Source organism: Emys orbicularis, chromosome 2 (assembly GCF_028017835.1).
Source record: "Emys orbicularis isolate rEmyOrb1 chromosome 2, rEmyOrb1.hap1, whole genome shotgun sequence".
Lineage (NCBI taxonomy): Eukaryota > Metazoa > Chordata > Testudines > Emydidae > Emys > Emys orbicularis.
This window is the reverse complement of record NC_088684.1, coordinates 277,966,147-277,983,822: the sequence shown is the minus strand read 5'-3', so window position 1 is coordinate 277,983,822 and position 17,676 is coordinate 277,966,147. Positions and strand designations below refer to the sequence as shown.

Sequence of the window (17,676 nt, the reverse complement as noted above, 5' to 3'; positions counted from 1 at the left end):
ATACTGGGGTTAGACTGGCATAGCTATGTCTCTCATGGGTGTGGTTTTTTTCACTCACCTGAGAGACACAGCTATGCCAATGTAGTTTTCAGTGTAGACCAGTCCTCACTTTTTGGACTCACACAGGTGGAGCTTATATTGAAGGCAGAGCTTGGAAGAGTACCACCATGCTGAGTTTTATTTACTAATTGACAAAGCGTGGAAACCAGGGAACGGGTGGTCAGGCCTAGTGGTCAGAGCCAGGGTTAGCAGTCAGGAACCGAAGCCAGAGTCGGAGTTGGGTCAGGATCACACCAAGGTAAGGGCCAGAGCTGAGGTCAGGAGTTATGCCAAAGGTTGAGCCAGAATCAGTGTGAGGAGTCATACTATGGGTCAGCACTGGAGTCAGGAACCAGGGAACAGCACTGGGGTCAAGTCAGAGTCAGATGCCAGTATCAAGGATCAAAGTGGAGTCAGGGAACAGTGCCAGGATCAAACCAGAGTTAGGGTCCAGGACAGCAATAGATCAGAAGTTCATGCCATTGCTCAGACAACTTCCTGTGCCTCCTTCTGGCGTAAGTTGCATGTCTGGGCCAATCAGTGGGGCCAGATGTTCACTCCACTGAGGAGCTTCATGGGCAGAGCCTTTAGTGGGCCAGAGTTCTTAGAGAGCTGTTGGGTGGCAGTCACAATCTGGGCACTTCCTGTGGACATATGGGCCTAGGTTTGTGAACAGTGATCCCTCACACAAAGCTGTAGCCTGTCATGTTTATATCTAAAAATCAAGTGTCCTGCCCTTAATTCTGATCTCAGCTTTAGGGGTGGAAGTCTGAAGTAATCCCACCATAGTTGATGGAGTTACACTGGTGTAAGTGACTTCAGACTCAGGCCACATAACTCTTATGACATGCTATAGCAGGGTGGTTCGCCCCTTAAGGGCTGGGACTATAGGGTTACCAAAAAGAGGACACTGCTGGGGGAGGAGGGGAGAGATGATAGGGGTGGGTACAGTTGGGGGGTTCTGGAGGGCTGTGTGTGTACTGGGAGGGAGTATTTGGGGGATGCTGGAGAGGGTACTGCAGCCTTACTCTCACGGTAGGGGCAGTGTCACTCCATCATGGTGGTAGGGTGACTGGCACAGACCTGGCATGTAGCGCCTGCCATCAGCCAGTTCCTCCCTGCCTCTCCCCCTCCCTAGGACTGGGAGCCGGGGCCTGGGTGGGTGGGATTTGGCAGCTACGGCAGCAGCGGAGGAACCAATCAGGACGCACAGCCAGCTCTTTCTGAGCTGTAATGTCTGCTCCACAAAAATCCCAGACATTTCCTCTTGTTTGAAAAATCCGCTCAGACAGAGGGCAGAAGAGCAAAAAAAAGGAAATATCTGGGAACACTTATGGTAACCCTAGACTAACCAAGCTTGATTACAGACTAAGGCATACCTGTGCTGAATGCATTAAATCAGGTAATTCCCTCTAAAGGGCAGCAGGTGGCTGCAATGAAGGGGAAAGCTCAGGAAGATTATGCAGACAATGGGAAAAGGCTTCTGCAGAGAAAACCTTGAGATCAGGAGAGTTGCCCCAAGCAGGAAGGTCTGGGAGGAGGAAGACCTAGGGCTTGTGTGGAGTTAGGAATGGACTTTATTTTGGTATTTTGAGTTTTATTTGCAGTTTATTTTATAGTAATAAACTTAGCCATCAAGGAGGGGTATTTTTGATAAAAGAAAAAGCATAAAAGGCAGTTTTATTGGAACAGTCCAAGAGGGGAAACTGAGGCAGGCTGCCTGTAGTGTGATCCGGTGCCATGAGGAGCCACACGGGAGGCAGCTGTGTCAATTATATAAGCCCTCAGCAGATGGCTGCACTTGGCAGCAGCGTTTCACTGGAACCACAATTCCAAGAAAGTAGGGGAGAAGGCCCAGAGCCAACGCACAAGTACAGAGTCTCTGAACAGATAGGTCAGGCATGTGAGATTCTAATAGGTGCAGGCAGAACTCACAGTGTGGGGGCGAGAAAGATTATGTAGTTTACAGAGCTCTGGAGGCCTGCATAGGATATGGCAACCTGTCCCAAGCTGCCAGTAAGTCACAGCACTGCCTGGAATTTCTGCAGTGCAATGAGTTGCAGCCCCAATGTGCTCCCCCATCTCAGAACACGAATTACACCAGAGCTTGCAAGGAAGATATTAGAAGGCAACTTTATGGCTGACTTCTTCAGTTCTCGCGTCCGGGAATCATTTTTCTATCCTATTAGTATTCAGATTCAAGGTGTCTGCAGTGTTCACTCATTCTCACCGCTGTTTCTTACCAACCTTTTAAAATCCTGTTGCACCACTAGTTTCTGCTCATCCTGTGGACAGTATTTAGTGATTTGCATAAGAATTTGGTCTCCAGGACATTCTGTTTCTCCACACCTGTAAACCCACCACTATGGCACATAACATCATGGACGACTTACCTTAGTGTGTCAGATCCATCAGATATAAATGAATCAGGGCGCCAGTGGTGGATTTTATGAATGTTTGAGAGTTCCAGGGCAATAACGTGCTGCATGTAATCATCTTGCCAGGTAAAACCTGTTAAATAAGGACACACACATAAAAACAAAACCAACTTGCAAAGTTTGGCAAAAACCTGTCTTTATGCAAACAACTATAGATAGAAGCGCTGTTTGCTGAAATGCTTTTCATTCTGCATACTCCAGGAGCCAAACTGCAGGTTCCCCTGTCCTGCTGACACTTTTATTAATCAGGCCTTTCTAAGTACTGTTACAGAAATACTGATCCTGTTGGAGTGTTCTCCTCTAGGAAGACAGTGGGTGTTGTGATGAGGTTTAAGAGGAGATTATACTTAACAGAATTTTAGTGTGGCTAGACTCTAAGGTGCTAGAAGCCAGCTTTACTGTATAATAAAGAGTTATTTTGGGTTAGTTGTTGAGATGAGTTATTTCTAGCTCAACTATTGTGAAAGAGCTTTCAAACTGAATGGTAGTAAATAATGGAAAGTTACTTCTCACAGGTGATTTACTCACTTCTCTGCACCTCACCATTTATACAATACACTGCCCTTTCCCTATAACCTCCTCCTGTAAAGCCAACCATTTAGAATGGTAAGGGGATAGTGTTTCAGTGGAAGCAATTATTGTGAGGTTTCATGTACCTCATCTGGGGGCCATTTTCTGTTATCTTTATAGTCAAATGTTATGACAAAGAGCTTTATAACAAGGATGAATTTCGTTATGAAGGTAACTTCCATGTGATTATGCATTAATTAAATGCACTGCTGATCACATGGTAATTATGCTTGGAATAATGATATAACTCCAAGAATAATTGTTATCCAATTTGTAAATTTTAGATGTTATGGTAACACTTTAGTTTGTAGAAATACCCCATGCAATTACTGTAATTATTTAATAACTAAATGTCATATAACTGCAGAGATATTCTACCTTTATGCCTTGCACAGTTACACAGAACCATAAACCTCAATAAAGGCTGTTACGAATTTACATGTACCCATTTAATCAAGTACTGTGATCATTGTAAGGAATAGTCTTGTTATAAATGTTCTCTAGCACCTATAACCTGTCCACATATAGGAGGGAGTGCTTTCTAGTGCTTCGGGTTGGACTTGGCAGCAGTATTTCTGTGTATAACAGTTACCAATCTCACACATATATTGTAAGGCTTAACAAATGTTTGTAAAGTTCAACTGAAATGCATCATAACCTGGATTCACCAAGGCATTTTTTGTGTGACCATTCATGTTAGGCTAGGGCTCCACTAGAAACATTTGCTGGTATAGCAATGTCAGTTAGGTATGTGACAATTTTGCAACATATCTATATAATCAAAAGCCTTAGTGTAGCACTTATATCAGCATAAAAGTGCTTTTGTCAGTGTGGCTTATTTCACTCACCAAACCAGTATAAGCTACACCGATGAAAGCACTTTTTTGCTAGTCTAAGATGTTTCTTCTTATAGGACAGGTTGGCCAGTACAGCTAACAGGAAATATTTTCCAGTGTAGACTAGGCATTGGGCTTCTGCGTAAGTACCTTGTTGAATATGGGACTTGTTGAAGTACAAAGTGGGGTGGGGGGTGGAGAAGTGCATAGTTACAATGTTTGGAAATGTTTCCTTGTCAGTGAAGTTCCTCTTTGGAGCTGGAAATTTAATTTTTGTTAATGGAAAGTTGAACTAAATCCTTGGAAGCATTGGGGTAGTATAAGGGTTTTGCAAATAAATAAAACTATTTGGCACATAATGGATCCATTGTCCATTTCCTCCTCCCTCTCCCATCCTCAGAATAAAATTATACACAATTTTGCTGTGGAAATACTTTATTTAAAAACATCTCTGATGTTTATAGCTACTCTAAATGATTTTGAACCCTGGGGAGGGGGGAAGTCCAATACTTTTTGAGATCTGTTGCAGCCTTTTCAAATGCAAATCCCACCTTTTCAAAAGCTGAACTGTCAGGGGCAGGATTCAAATCATTTGCAGACGTTTAAACCTAAGACTGCTCAGAGAATGTATTCTTAGCTGAATACATAAAGAATGAGTCACCGTGGGTTTATAGTAATTGTTACATGGTATTATTAAATTATTTTAGGATGAATGTGCCTAATGTGTTCAAGTTTTTTCCACAATTGCTTAGAACTGTTTTTACAAAGTCATTTAGAAGGGAAAACTAAGAAGAAAATCAAGTCTAGGTGATTGTAGATATTCAGCACCATGGATCAGCCAGATATAAATTTATATGAAAGGCATTAACGTTGGTAAAACAGATCATTTAAGAAAATGTTTGTATATTTTAACAAGTGCTTCCAAAAGAATTAAGGACCCATCCTGCAACTGCTATCCAACACAAAAAAGCCCCATTGAAGTCTACTTGCATGAACAAACATGGTAATATCGAGCTCTTAGTTTTAAACTAAGATTATGGAATAGAGCAGTCGTTCTCAACCTTTCCAGACTGCTGTACCCCTTTCAGGAGTCTGATTTGTCCTGCATACCCCAAGTTTCACCTCACTTAAAAACTATTTGCTTACAAAACTACATATAAAAATACAAGTGTCATAGCACACTATTACTGAAAAATTGCTCACTTTCTCATTTTTACCAAATACTTATGAAATGCTTTGAATATAAATATTCTACTTACATTTCAGTGGATACTTGAAACTGTTTTATACTTGCGAGCCATGTCTGAAGTCAGAGTCCCAGGTGACGGGGCTGAAGCCAGAGCCCCACCACCCAGGGCTGAAGCATGCAATTTAGCTTCGCATGGCCCCCTGTGGCATGAGGCTCTGGGCAGTTGCCCTGCTTGCCACCCCCTAACACCAGCCCTGAACTTGCAACCCCTCTAAATCTGTCCCATGACCTCTCTGGGGGGTCACAACCTCCAGGTTGAGACACACTCATCTAGATGAGTTGATACCCCCTGGAAGACCTCTGCATAACCCAGGGGTATGCATACCCCTGGCTGAGAACTACTGGACTAGACTGTACACACACACACACTTCTCTAGAAACAAAGCCCAGGATTCATCTGCAATACCCACAAAGAGATACAAAACTCACCTCTATGTGTCTATTTATATCCACGGACTTATATGTCAATATAGTTAATAGCATTTCAACAAGCTTTCATCTACACAGTCCTTGTCAAAAGTCAGCCCCCCATGGCAAATAATACCACAGGACAATAAAGAATTGTAATCTTACTTTTTAGTGGTCATCATAATTATGTCTGTCGTGGAATCTAGGATTATTTTCTTCCTTCCATTGCATTATATTAGCATTTTTTCACAATGCATTACAGACTATTACAAGTATGAAATAGTAGAAGTGTGAAAGAATACAACTGAGGCATTAAAAAAGAGGTGTCTTGTCTGGAGTTTAAAAACAAAAAGAGAATCTCCATTCTTGAATCTCTACACTTCTTTCTAAGTCAGATGGGGTGCTGCACGAGAGAGTGGTGAGGAACAAATCTTTATTTGTTCAGGAAAATCTTCTCTTTACCTTTTAGTCAATATTGCACTTTTTTCTTTTTTTAGTGCAACTATCTCAGGAATTGCAGTGATGTCTAAAGCTAACCTTATGCCAATCATGTTTCAGGTTTGTTTCAGTATAAAAAACATTCTCTCCCACATGCTGAGCTCAATAAAACAACACATGGAAGAGTTCTAATACCAAGCTGACAGCTGCAATCAAAATTAATGTTGAGAAGCAGTGTATGACGCCGTATGGCAATTTCCTGTCCCCTTTGTCTATAACACCACACCTAGCGGCTGCTCCTGGCTCACAACCCAATTATAACAATTTAACTCTGCTAGCTGAGCAGGATCACAGTGGTGCTGTTGTACACACATTACTTCCATGTCACTAAAATGGGACTGTACTGTGGGACACCAGCTACCGATTAACTGTCCCTGCTGGAGCTCTGTCTAGGCTGTGTATTTTCTAACTGTGAATTCCCACAGATGGAGAATGAAAACCTATACACACCCATTGTGCACTCTTGTGACAGAATGATACTGGGAGGTGATTTAATTGTTGCAAGATCTCTCCTGAGTAATATTGTGAGGGAGGGAGGTTTGGGCAAAAGCCACAGGTCTGATATTCGTTTTCCTCATGGAAGAAAAACACGTATTTCCTCTTCCTGGGTGAGGTAGTAGAGGATTTGCTTCTATTTTTCCAAAATTGAAAATCCACAATCTAAATTTATGTTGAAAAGAAATGACAAGCCAGAGTCACTGAAAGCCTGAGGCTGATCTCTCTCACAGCTGCGAGAATCTGGAGCAGCTCCACAGAACTTGAGCTGCCCATCAAAGTGAGTGAGTTACATCAATGTAACTCTGGAAGTAACAGAGATCAGTCTGGTCCTTCCCATATTACCATCAGAGGATCTCCCTAGGTATTTCCTTTTCACTGCAGAATTAAACACAAATCATTACTATTATTATTTATATTATAGTAGCACCCAGAGACACCAGCTAGGCTCCCGTTGTGCTAGGCACTGAACACTGACTGTGCAGACACAGGCTCTGCCCCAAAGGGTATCCAATTTAAGTATTAAAAAATTGTAAACATAACATGAACTTAAAAACAATGGCGGTGCTATAGTTTGAAGATACTCTGGGTACTGGAGATTTACACTAGCATGGACAATATCAGAATCTGACCCTGAGAGTATGAACTCAGAGTTGTCTTCACAATTGTATTGCAGTTTCATTTTTATCTTACATGATTTGCTATTGCCCCCACACTAGTTACCATCCAAATTTACAGAATTATTAAAAAATAATCACAATTCATCGAATCCATATTTTCCTTGTCTGATTTTTACATTTTGTAACTAACTTCCATTTCTCTGTTGTTCTCTGCCTCCTGTCCTAGTAACACTAGGTGTCCATCTAAATATACTGGACCACATCCTGAGCTGATGTAAATCAGCATCGCTTCATTGACTTCAGTGGAGCTATGCTTATTTACACCACTCCACTGAGCACCAAGCCCACTAACCACACTCCTGGGCTAATAGAAAAACAATGTTAACATTTTCAAAATGTGATCACTCACTGCTCAATACATCCCTCTATTGCCCTTCCATCCCAAAACCATTTCTCATTCGGAATGTAAAATCTGCCTATTTCTTGTATTAATGTCATGCTGTGTTGGCCTACGAAGGAAAACCATAATGTCTACGTTTGAAAAGACATGCTGGTGTAAATCGGCATTGTTCAGTATAAGTTAATGGAACTGTGTCAATTCACACCAGATGAGGATCTGGCCCATTGAATCTACCCGTTCATACTACTGATGCTTTTCTCTAACACTGAGGGTGAAATTCTCAGGGCTACGTCCAACAGTCTGAGAGCAAGTCAAATGAACCTGAGTGGATAATGTGATGGGATTACTTCGGCTTTTGTGCCAATTGAAATCCAAAATAATTAGTTCTGCATCAATATATTGGCAACAAAGTGATTTTTCCATATCAAGTGCATTCAAAGTGACAGGAGATTATTATATATTGGCAGCAATCTATAAACTAAAACCTGATCCTTCTTTGTCAGAAACACTCCTCCTCTCTCCCTGCCAACCATAAAGACCAGCAAACCTCAAAGTTGAAGCTAGAGCATGTTACTTATTTGATTCTATTTTTCAGTTGTGACATTAAATTATTTTCCACTTTTTAGTTATATTTTCCTTTTTGTCCTGATGCAGCATATAGTGATTGAATTGGCCTCGTTAGCACTACAAAAAGTCATTTTCCCTCTGTTGATATTCACCCCATCTTGTCAGCTGTTGGGAATGGGCCACATCCACCCTAATTGAATTGGCCTTGTTAGCACTGATCCCCCCCACTTGGTAAGGTAACTCCCATCTTTTCATGTGCTGTATATTTATACCTGCCTACTGTATTTTCCGCTCCATGGATCTGATGAAGTGGGTTATATCCCACGAAAGTTTATGCCCAAATAAATTTGTTAGTCTAAGGTGCCACAAGAACTCCTCGTTATTTTTAAGTTTTTCTCTGAGCTTCTTTCAACTGCTTCTTTATTTCATTCAGGAAACTCTCCATTGTAGAGCTCAGAGAATTTCAGCACCCATGCTATGTGTTGCAAATTGTTAATGCCTTCTTCAGCTTCCGGAATGTCTGCAGAATTGTGCGTGATTGGCTTTCGTCCCTATTTTCACAACAGACAGGTCAACATATAGACAAACTTTCTCCAGGCTGCCTTTCCAGGTTCCCTAGAGGAGTAGCACTTGTTCTCATCCCAGGCCTCCATTTTCAGAGCTCAAGGACATATCCAGTGATGTTAACATATTTTAATACTGGTTTGCTCTCAATTGCAATTTTACTGCCTGGGCTGCTGTATCTATAGCAAGATTCATGCTTTCAAGTGCCACATTGTCGACCTATGAATGCAGCCAAAGATGTTTTCCATTACAATAAAAGAAAACCAGGACTTTTTCTAATAGCGATTTTGCAATACAACCCTTGTTGCCAAGAAGGCTAATGGTATATTGGGCTGCATTAGTAGGAGCATTGCCAGCAGATTGAGGGAAGTGATTATTCCCCTCTATTCGGCACTGGTGAGGCCACATCTGGAGTATTGCGTCCAGTTTTGGGCCCCCCACTACAGAAAGGATGTGGACAAACTGGAGAAAGTCCAGTGGAGGGCAACGAAAATGATTAGGGGGCTGGGGCACATGACTTATGAGGAGCGGCTGAGGGAACTGGGCTTATTTAGTCTGCAGAAAAGAAGAGTGAGGGGGGATTTGATAGCCGCCTTTAACTACCTGAAGAGGATGGAGCTAGGTGTTTTCAGTGGTGGTAGATGACAGAACAAGGAGCAATGGTCTCAAGTTGCAGTGGAGGAGGTCTAGGTTGAATGTTAGGAAAAACTATTTCACTAGGAGGGTGGTGAAGCACTGGAATGGGTTACCTAGGGAGGTGGTGGAATCTCCATCCTTAGAGGTTTTTAAGGCCCGGCTTGACAAAGCCTTGGCTGGGATGATTTAGTTGGGGTTGGTCCTGCTTTGAGCAGAGAGTTGGACTTAGATGACCTCCTGAGGTCTCTTCCAACCCTAATCTTCTATGAGTCTATGACCCTGAGCTCTGCTTTGGTTTCATAGCTCTGGCCCTATGAGACTCCAAATAGCAAAAGAGATGAAAAATGTTCTTGTCAGCTATTTTTATTTACTTCTTCCAGAATTCAAGCTGATGGGATGAGGCCTTTTGCACATAGCCTCTTCATGGTGTGAGGGGGCAATTAACAAAGTCTTTGTATTGTGTTGTTCCACAATGCCCCATTTAGTTTTGATAGCCCTTCTTGATGGGCAAGAGACAATCCCTCCTGACTGGGTTCACAATTTCAGAGCAAACTTTTTTTTTACAGTTATAAAGCAAAAACTTAAATATTATATTATAGCATGTGAGAAAGATGTTATAAGTGAGATTATTGCATGCAGTAACTCACAGACATTTCATTAAATCTAAACACTAAACACATTGTTATAATTTCAATACCCATCTTTACCATACTAACGCAGACTGTTTTCCAGCAATGAATTTGTCAGTGCTCGACTGAGGCCTAAAGCCTGGCAAGAGCTGGCATGTGGTCTGCCAGTGTCACAAAGACTACAAGATGATCCTGTGCCTGATTTTGATTTACCGCAGGTAACGCCAAAAAGGTGTGTGGGTGGGGAGGAATCCTTTTCCTTTCAAATATTTAGAATTACACCTCATTGGCAACTTCAATGTTTTCTGGAAAGTTTGGTTTGGTTGAGTAGGATATTTCATGAAATTAGGAGACAATGGCTCCTTTTTGAAGATTCTCCAATATTTAATGTTTCTTTGTATCCCCCATGTGCCACAAAATTGGACACACAGGTGAAACTTGAGACACTGGCTTATGCAAGAGACAGTTCCCAAGAGCAGAAATAGACATGATTTCTCTATCAGTGAAGCTGATGGAAGCAAATAAAATATAGGAAAATATTTTCATCTTCTAACTCAGAACTTTTCATCGAGGCTACTTTTCAAAAACATATGGCAAATTCAGTATCTGGTAAGTATAGTTAATCCTCCTCCAATCCCCACCAACCGGTAACTGGTGGGCCGGGCCAGTTTGTTTACCTGCCGCGTGCGCAGGTTCGGCCGATCGCAGCTCCCACTGGCCGCGGTTCGCCACTCCAGGCCAATGGGGGCGATGGGAAGCGGCAGCCAGCACATCCCTCGGCCCGCGCCGCTTCCTGCCACCCCCATTGGCCTAGAGCGGCGAACCGCGCCCAGTGGGAGCTGCGATCGGCCAAACCTGCGGACGCGGCAGGTAAACAAACCGGCCCGGCCTGCTAGGGTGCTTACCCTGGCAGGCCGCATGCCAAAGGTTGCCGATCCCTGTCTTAGAGGAAGGAGTTTGGAAGTCACTTATCCTTGGGAATTATAACAGCACCTGTGACATAGTATAGTTGACCAGAAATGTACTGCTGCTTATGTAAGTAGAGAATTATGTAGATATACCTGTTGTATTCAGCCAAGAAAATTCAACTCAAATTCCAACTTTCTTCATACACTTTTAAATGCCTATCGGCAAAATTCTTCCTTCAGAGTGTACAGTGCATAATGAATCTTATCTCTGATATACTTCTCTCCTTACACATACTGAACTCCCACTGATGTCCATGTAAATCAATTTCCACATGTTAAAATGGGCCTTTAGTTGTGTGTGCAAAGGGATGCAAAACAGATTACTCTGAAAATGCAGTTACTCATTTGTAAGTGCAAAATCCTCTTAAGCATCTGTTTTTGAATGTGAATCCTAAAGGTTTACATAGAAATATTTGTATGTTGGACAGCAGCAGCAGTCAGACTGAAAGACTATGCAATATGTTTTCAGTACAGAACATGGAGAAAGCTGGCATACTTGAAATGTTTTTGTTAATGAGCGCTGTGCACCCACACACCATTCTCTACCTAAATCAGCACCAGTGCAAATCAACCTTGAGAATCAGAGATTAAACAACTGCTCATTTAAAATGATCAGAAACAAACTGCAATAGATATATATAGTCTATATTTGTTTGTATACTTCTCTCCCCCACCCTTTTTCTCTTTTCTTCTTAGATTGCATATTTATCCAAGCAGAGGACTTTTTGTTATACATGTTTGTACATGCCTAGACAATGGGTCCCAGTTCCAACTGGAGCCTGTCAGTGCTACATTAAAAATAACAATAATTACAATACCTGTCATTATAATATAGCAAATGCAGAAATGAGGGATGATTTCCCTTTAGGAATCAGGGAAAGATCACAATGGCCAAAAGCCTGAAACTTTCCAGTGAAGAATTTTGGCCAAGAGGATGTGCCTGAAGGAAAGATGAATCCCATGCAGCTCAAACTGCTTCAGTAACAATAAAATATTAAATAAAACAGCCAATGTACTGCACATGCTTCAGTCTGAACTCACCCCATGCACAGGAAATGCACACTGGGTGAGCTTGTTCAACCCTAAAATGCCGCCTACCATTTCCAGCTTGAGTACTTTCAACTATCTTATTTCCGTTCTCTTGTACATGTAACAAGAGACAGGTTTTTACCTGGCTACAATTGCACCAGAACAGGACACAAGGTACTGTAATACAATAATGATCTTTGCTTTTTTACTTAGGAATTCCTGGTCTGCATGTGTCTTAGTCTCTGGCTGATGTAGAATCACAGCATCATAGAATATTAAGGTTGGAAGAGAACTCAGGAGGTCATCTAGTCCAATCCCTTGCTCAAAGCAGGACCAACCCCAACTAAATCATCCCAGCCAGGGCTTTGTCAAGCCGGGCCTTAAAAACCTCTAAGGATGGAGATTCCACCACCTCCCTAGGTAACCCATTAAAGTGCTTCACCAACCTCCTAGTGAAATAGTGTTTCCTAATATCCAACCTAGACCTCCCCCACTGCAACTTAAGACCATTGGTTCTTGCTCTGTCATCTGCCACCACTGAAAACAGCCTAGCTCCATCCTCTTTGGAACCCCCCTTCAGGTAGTTAAAGGCTGCTATCAAATCCCCTCTCATTCTTCTCTTCTGCAGACTAAATAACACCAGTTCCCTCAGCCTCCCCTCGTAAGCCATGTGCCTCAGCCCCCTAATTTGTTGCCCTCCACTGGACTCTCTCCAATTTGTCCACATCCCTTCTATAGTGGGATGACCAAAACTGGACGCAATACTCCACTTGTGGTCTCACCAGTGTCGAATAGAGGGGAATAATCACTTCCCTCGATCTGCTGGCAATGCTCCTACTAATACAGCCCAATATGCCGTTGGCCTTCTTAGCAACGAGGGCACACTGTTGACTCATATCCAGTTTCTCATCCACTGTAATCTTCAGGTCCTTTTCTGCAGAACTGCTGCTTAGCCAGTCGGTCCCCAGCCTGTAGCGGTGCATGGGATTCTTCCTTCCTAAGTGTAGTACTCTGCATTTGTCCTTGTTGAACCTCATCAGATTTCTTTTGGCCCAATCCTCCAATTTGTCTAGTTCACTCTGGACCCTATCCCTACCCTCCAGCGTATCTACCTCTCCCTCCAGCTTCGTGTCATCTGCGAACTTGCTGAGGGTGCAATTAATCCCATCATCCAGATCATTAATAAAGATGTTGAACAAAACTGGCCCCAGGACCGAACTCTGGGGCACTCCACTTGATACCGGCTGCCAACTAGACATCGAGTCATTGATCACTACCCGTTTAGCCCGACAATCTAGTCAGCTTTCTATCCACCTTATAGTCCATTCATCCAATCCATACTTTTTTAACTTGCTGGCCAGAATACTGTGGGAGACCGTATCAAAAGCTTTGCTAAAGTCAAGATATATCACATCCACCACTTTCCCCATATCCACAGAGCCAGTTATCTCATCATAGAAGGCAATCAGGTTGGTCAGGCATGACTTGCCCTTGGTGAATCCATGTTGACTGTTCCTGATCACCTTCCTCTCCTCCAAGTGCTTCAAAATGGATTCCTTGTGGACCTGCTCCATGATTTTGCTGGGGACTGAAGTGAGGCTGACCGGATTCTCTTTCTTCCCTTTTTTAAATATGGACACTATATTTGCCTTTTTCCAATCGTCCGGGACCTCCCCCGATTGCCACAAGTTTTCAATGATAATAGCCAATGGCTCTGCAATCACATCAGCCAACTCCCTCAGCACCCTTGGATGCATTAGATCTGGACCCATGGACTTGTGCTCGTCCAGCTTTTCTAAATAGTCCTTAACCTGTTCTTTCACTACTGAGGGCTGCTCACCTCCTCCCCAGTGCAGCAATCTGGGAGCTGAGCTTGTCTGTGAAGACCGAGGCAAAAAAAGCATTGAGTACTTCAGCTTTTTCCACATCATCTGTCACTATGTTGCCTCCCCCATTCAGTAAGGGTCTCACACTTTCCCCGACCTTCTTCTTTATATATGTAGTTCCATATTTGAACTACATATCTACCAGTAAATATGTAGTTCCATATCTGAAGTCCATTCTTTCCCCCTTGACTCAGCACAGCTAGTATCTCAGTAAGCAGCAATGGATCTCTCTTTTGGATCACTCCTGAGATGTTGATTTAAGATTTATTGATTGTTACTAATACTTTGTCAAGTGCACTCTGTCTAGTCCCTGAATAACTGCTTCCTTTCTAGCTTCTTTATTGTCTGTCCCTAGTTACGGTCTCTTCCAACGGAGTACTTCTAAGATTGTTGCTACTTTATAGTATCTATATCAGAAGAGGGACTGAGATGTAATATACAGATGTGGAGCCAATCAACCTTTAAATTTGGGAGAATTAGCAAACAGAGTTTTCATTCATGCCCATCCATAATACATCACTTCACTTTTAAGAACTTTAGAGATGCCATTTATTGCTTAAAACCATAAAGTGATTCCAACTTTGTAAAGCATTACGGTTTTACTTGCGATTAACATGGTGCTCAAAGTTCAGTGAAAAGCTGAGGCTTCCAGGAGAACATGTACCATGATGAAACCATATTAAAGTAAACCGCACATATGGCATATAAAGTATCCACCATTCTCAGGTGCATTTTTGTCCTGTTTATTTTTAATCCCTCTGGTTTGAGAGCTCTGTGTCTTTAGCTAAAAATGTAAATATTCTAGAATAGCTCCACTAAGTCCAAACCACATAAGAACACCATGTATTACCTGTGTCCAATATGTTTGGTATGAACTAGATTTAACCTGCTTGGGACAGGAATTCATAGTTGCTACCAAAACATCAATCACACTGATGAGAAATCACAATCATAATGCTAGCAGCTTTTTTTAAGGCAGGTTATTAATTTATATTTGTGACAGTCACAAAAATTTCAGATACAATTATTACATTTCACATCCAGTGCTCCTTCTATCCCCACATTTAATCTTTTGTTCCAACTAAAGATGTGTAAAAAGAAATAGACTATTTATTTATTTATTTATTGGAACATTGCAGCTTGTATTCCAAAACAAAAACATGAAGTTGAAATAAAAAGGAAGTTCTTTCCCAAAAACTTTTAAAGGTTTTTCATGCGACTATTGTGCCTGTAAAAGGTGTTGGATTAACACGTTTGGAAACCCAAGACCTCATTTCCTCAAAGAGTTCAGTACAGACTTCCCCACACAGTCCTCTTCAATTAGCCATAACTCTCATCTGGAAAGACCATACCTAGAAGGTCTGAGTATATTTCAGTCTCCAAGTCCACTGTCTTTTCTGAGACTGTCAGTAGTTATGACAATTAGTTCCAATTGGAATGGTGGCCTTTAACACGGATGCTGATTAGGATGACGAGACAGCAAATGTGAAAAATCGGGACAATGGGTGGGGGGTAATAGGAGCCTATATAAGAAAAAGACCCAAAAATCGAGACTGTCCCTATAAAATCGGGACATCTGGTCACCCTAATGCTGATCCACTAGGAAATAGACTGTAACCACTAGCTCCCTTCCGGACTAGCAAAATACAATGCGATTTGGCATACAATGAAGCCACAGGTATTTTTCAGAATGCACAGCTTGAAAACAAAGCCACACATTTGTCAGAGAGAGGAAGATAGCAGGGGGTTTGTTACCACAGCAAAGACAAACACTAAAGACAAGTTCTATCTCCATGGCCCTGTATAAACTGGGAAAATGCATCATGTTAAAACATGTGTTTAACTAGCACAATGTTAAATGTGTTTTGGCCCTTTGTGAGTTTAACGTGGACCTACTAAGATGCTTTTAAATACAATTGTTCCTGTCCCTACCTAATCATGTTTAACTTCATGCTAATTAAAATGCATTAGTCAACACATTTTCTAACACAATATACTTTCTGAGAATAAATAGGCCGTATATTTCAAACTACAAGCCCAATCTTACTGCTTAAATATGAAGACAATTCCTGTTCATCTATGGTATCAAAATAACAGTAACCCATCACTGAACAAATTAATCAGTCATGTTCCATAAGGAAATGTTTTCCCCTTTATGAAACATCTAAGTAATTGTTAAACACAAAAACTATTATTTTAGTCTCTATAGTTTATCAATCTACCATGAATCATTATCACAAGAGTAACTAGATGGTATTATTCAATGAGAAGGAGGATGGTCCAGTTGCTTAGGTCATTAGCCTGGGAGATGGGAGACCCAAGTAAAATTCCCTGCTCCACCACAGGCTTCCTTTGTGACTTTGGGTAAGTCACTTAGTCCCTCTGGCTCAATGCTCAAAGGGGGTCAACAAGCATGCGGACAAAGGAGATCCAGTGGATATAATGTATTTAGATTTTCAGAAAGCCTTTGACAAGGTCCCTCACCAAAGGCTCTTAAGCAAAGTGAGCTGCCATGGGATAAGAGGGAAGGTTCTCTCATGGATTGGTAACTGGTTAAAAGATAGGAAACAAAAGGTAGGAATAAATGGTCAGTTTTCAGAATGGAGAGAGGTAAATAGTGGTGTCCCCCAGGGATCTGTACTGGGCCCAGTCCTATTTAACATATTCATAAACGATCTGGAAAAAGGGGTAAGCAGTGAGGTGGCAAAATTTGCAGATGATACAAAACTACTCAAGATAGTTAAGTCCCAGGCAGACTGCGAAGAGCTACAAAAGGATCTCACAAAACTGTGTGACTGGGCAACAAAATGGGAGATGAAATTTAATGTTGATAAATGCAAAGTAATGCACATTGGAAAACATAATCCTAACTATACATATACAATGATGGGGTCTAAATTAGCTGTTACCACTCAAGAAAGAGATCTTGGAGTCATTGTGGATAGTTCTCTGAAAACATCCACTCAATGTGCAGCAGCAGTCAAAAAAGCTAACAGAATGTTGGGAATCATTAAGAAAGGGATAGATAATAAGACAGAAAATATCATATTGCCTCTATATAAATCCATGGTACGCCCACACCTTGAATACTGCGTGCAGATGTGGTGGCCCCATCTCAAAAAAAGGTTCAGAAAAGGGCAACAAAAATGATTAGGGGTATAGAACGGCTTCCATATGAGGAGAGATTAATAAGACTGACTTTTCATCTTGGAAAAGAGGCAACTAAGGGGGGATATGATAGAGGTCTATAAAATCATGAGTGGTATAGAGAAAGTAAATAAGGAAGTGTTATTTACTCCTTCTGATAATACAAGAACACCACTAAATGAAATTAATAGGTAGCAGGTTTAAAACAAACACAAGAAAGTACTTTTTGACACAACGCACTGGAACTCCTTACTAGAGGGTGTTGTGAAGGCTAATACTATAACGGGGTTCAAAAGGGAGCTAGATAGATTCATGGAAGATAGGTCCATCAATGGCTATTAGCCAGGATGGGCAGGAATGGTGTCCCTAGCCTCTGTTTACCAGAAGCTGGGATTGGGTGACAGAGCATGGATCACTTGATGATAACCTGTCTGTTCATTTCCTTTGGGGCACCTGCCATTGGCCACTGTCAGAGGACAGGATACTGGCTTGATGGACCTTTGGTCTGACCCAGTATGGCCATTCTTATGTTCTTATGCAATCATCCTCATTTTATAGATATGGAACTGAGGCCCGTATCCTCAAAGGTATTTAAGCACCTCACGCCCACTGAAATCATGGAAGTGAGGTGCCTAAATAAATACCATTGATTTCAATGGGGAGTTACATGAGGATAATAACACTGCCCTACCTCACA

The 17,676-nt window shown here is 41.8% G+C and overlaps 1 protein-coding gene across 1 annotated transcript in view; it reads right to left on the bottom strand.

Moving 5' to 3' along the window:
- Positions 1-17,676, bottom strand: part of PTPRN2 (protein tyrosine phosphatase receptor type N2) — a 959,094-nt gene that overhangs the window by 597,825 nt on the left and 343,593 nt on the right. Inside the window, exon 4 of the mRNA XM_065400104.1 lies at positions 2,433-2,550. Within this exon, the coding sequence (XP_065256176.1) occupies positions 2,433-2,550 (118 nt within the window). The remainder of the gene's footprint in view (positions 1-2,432; positions 2,551-17,676) is intronic.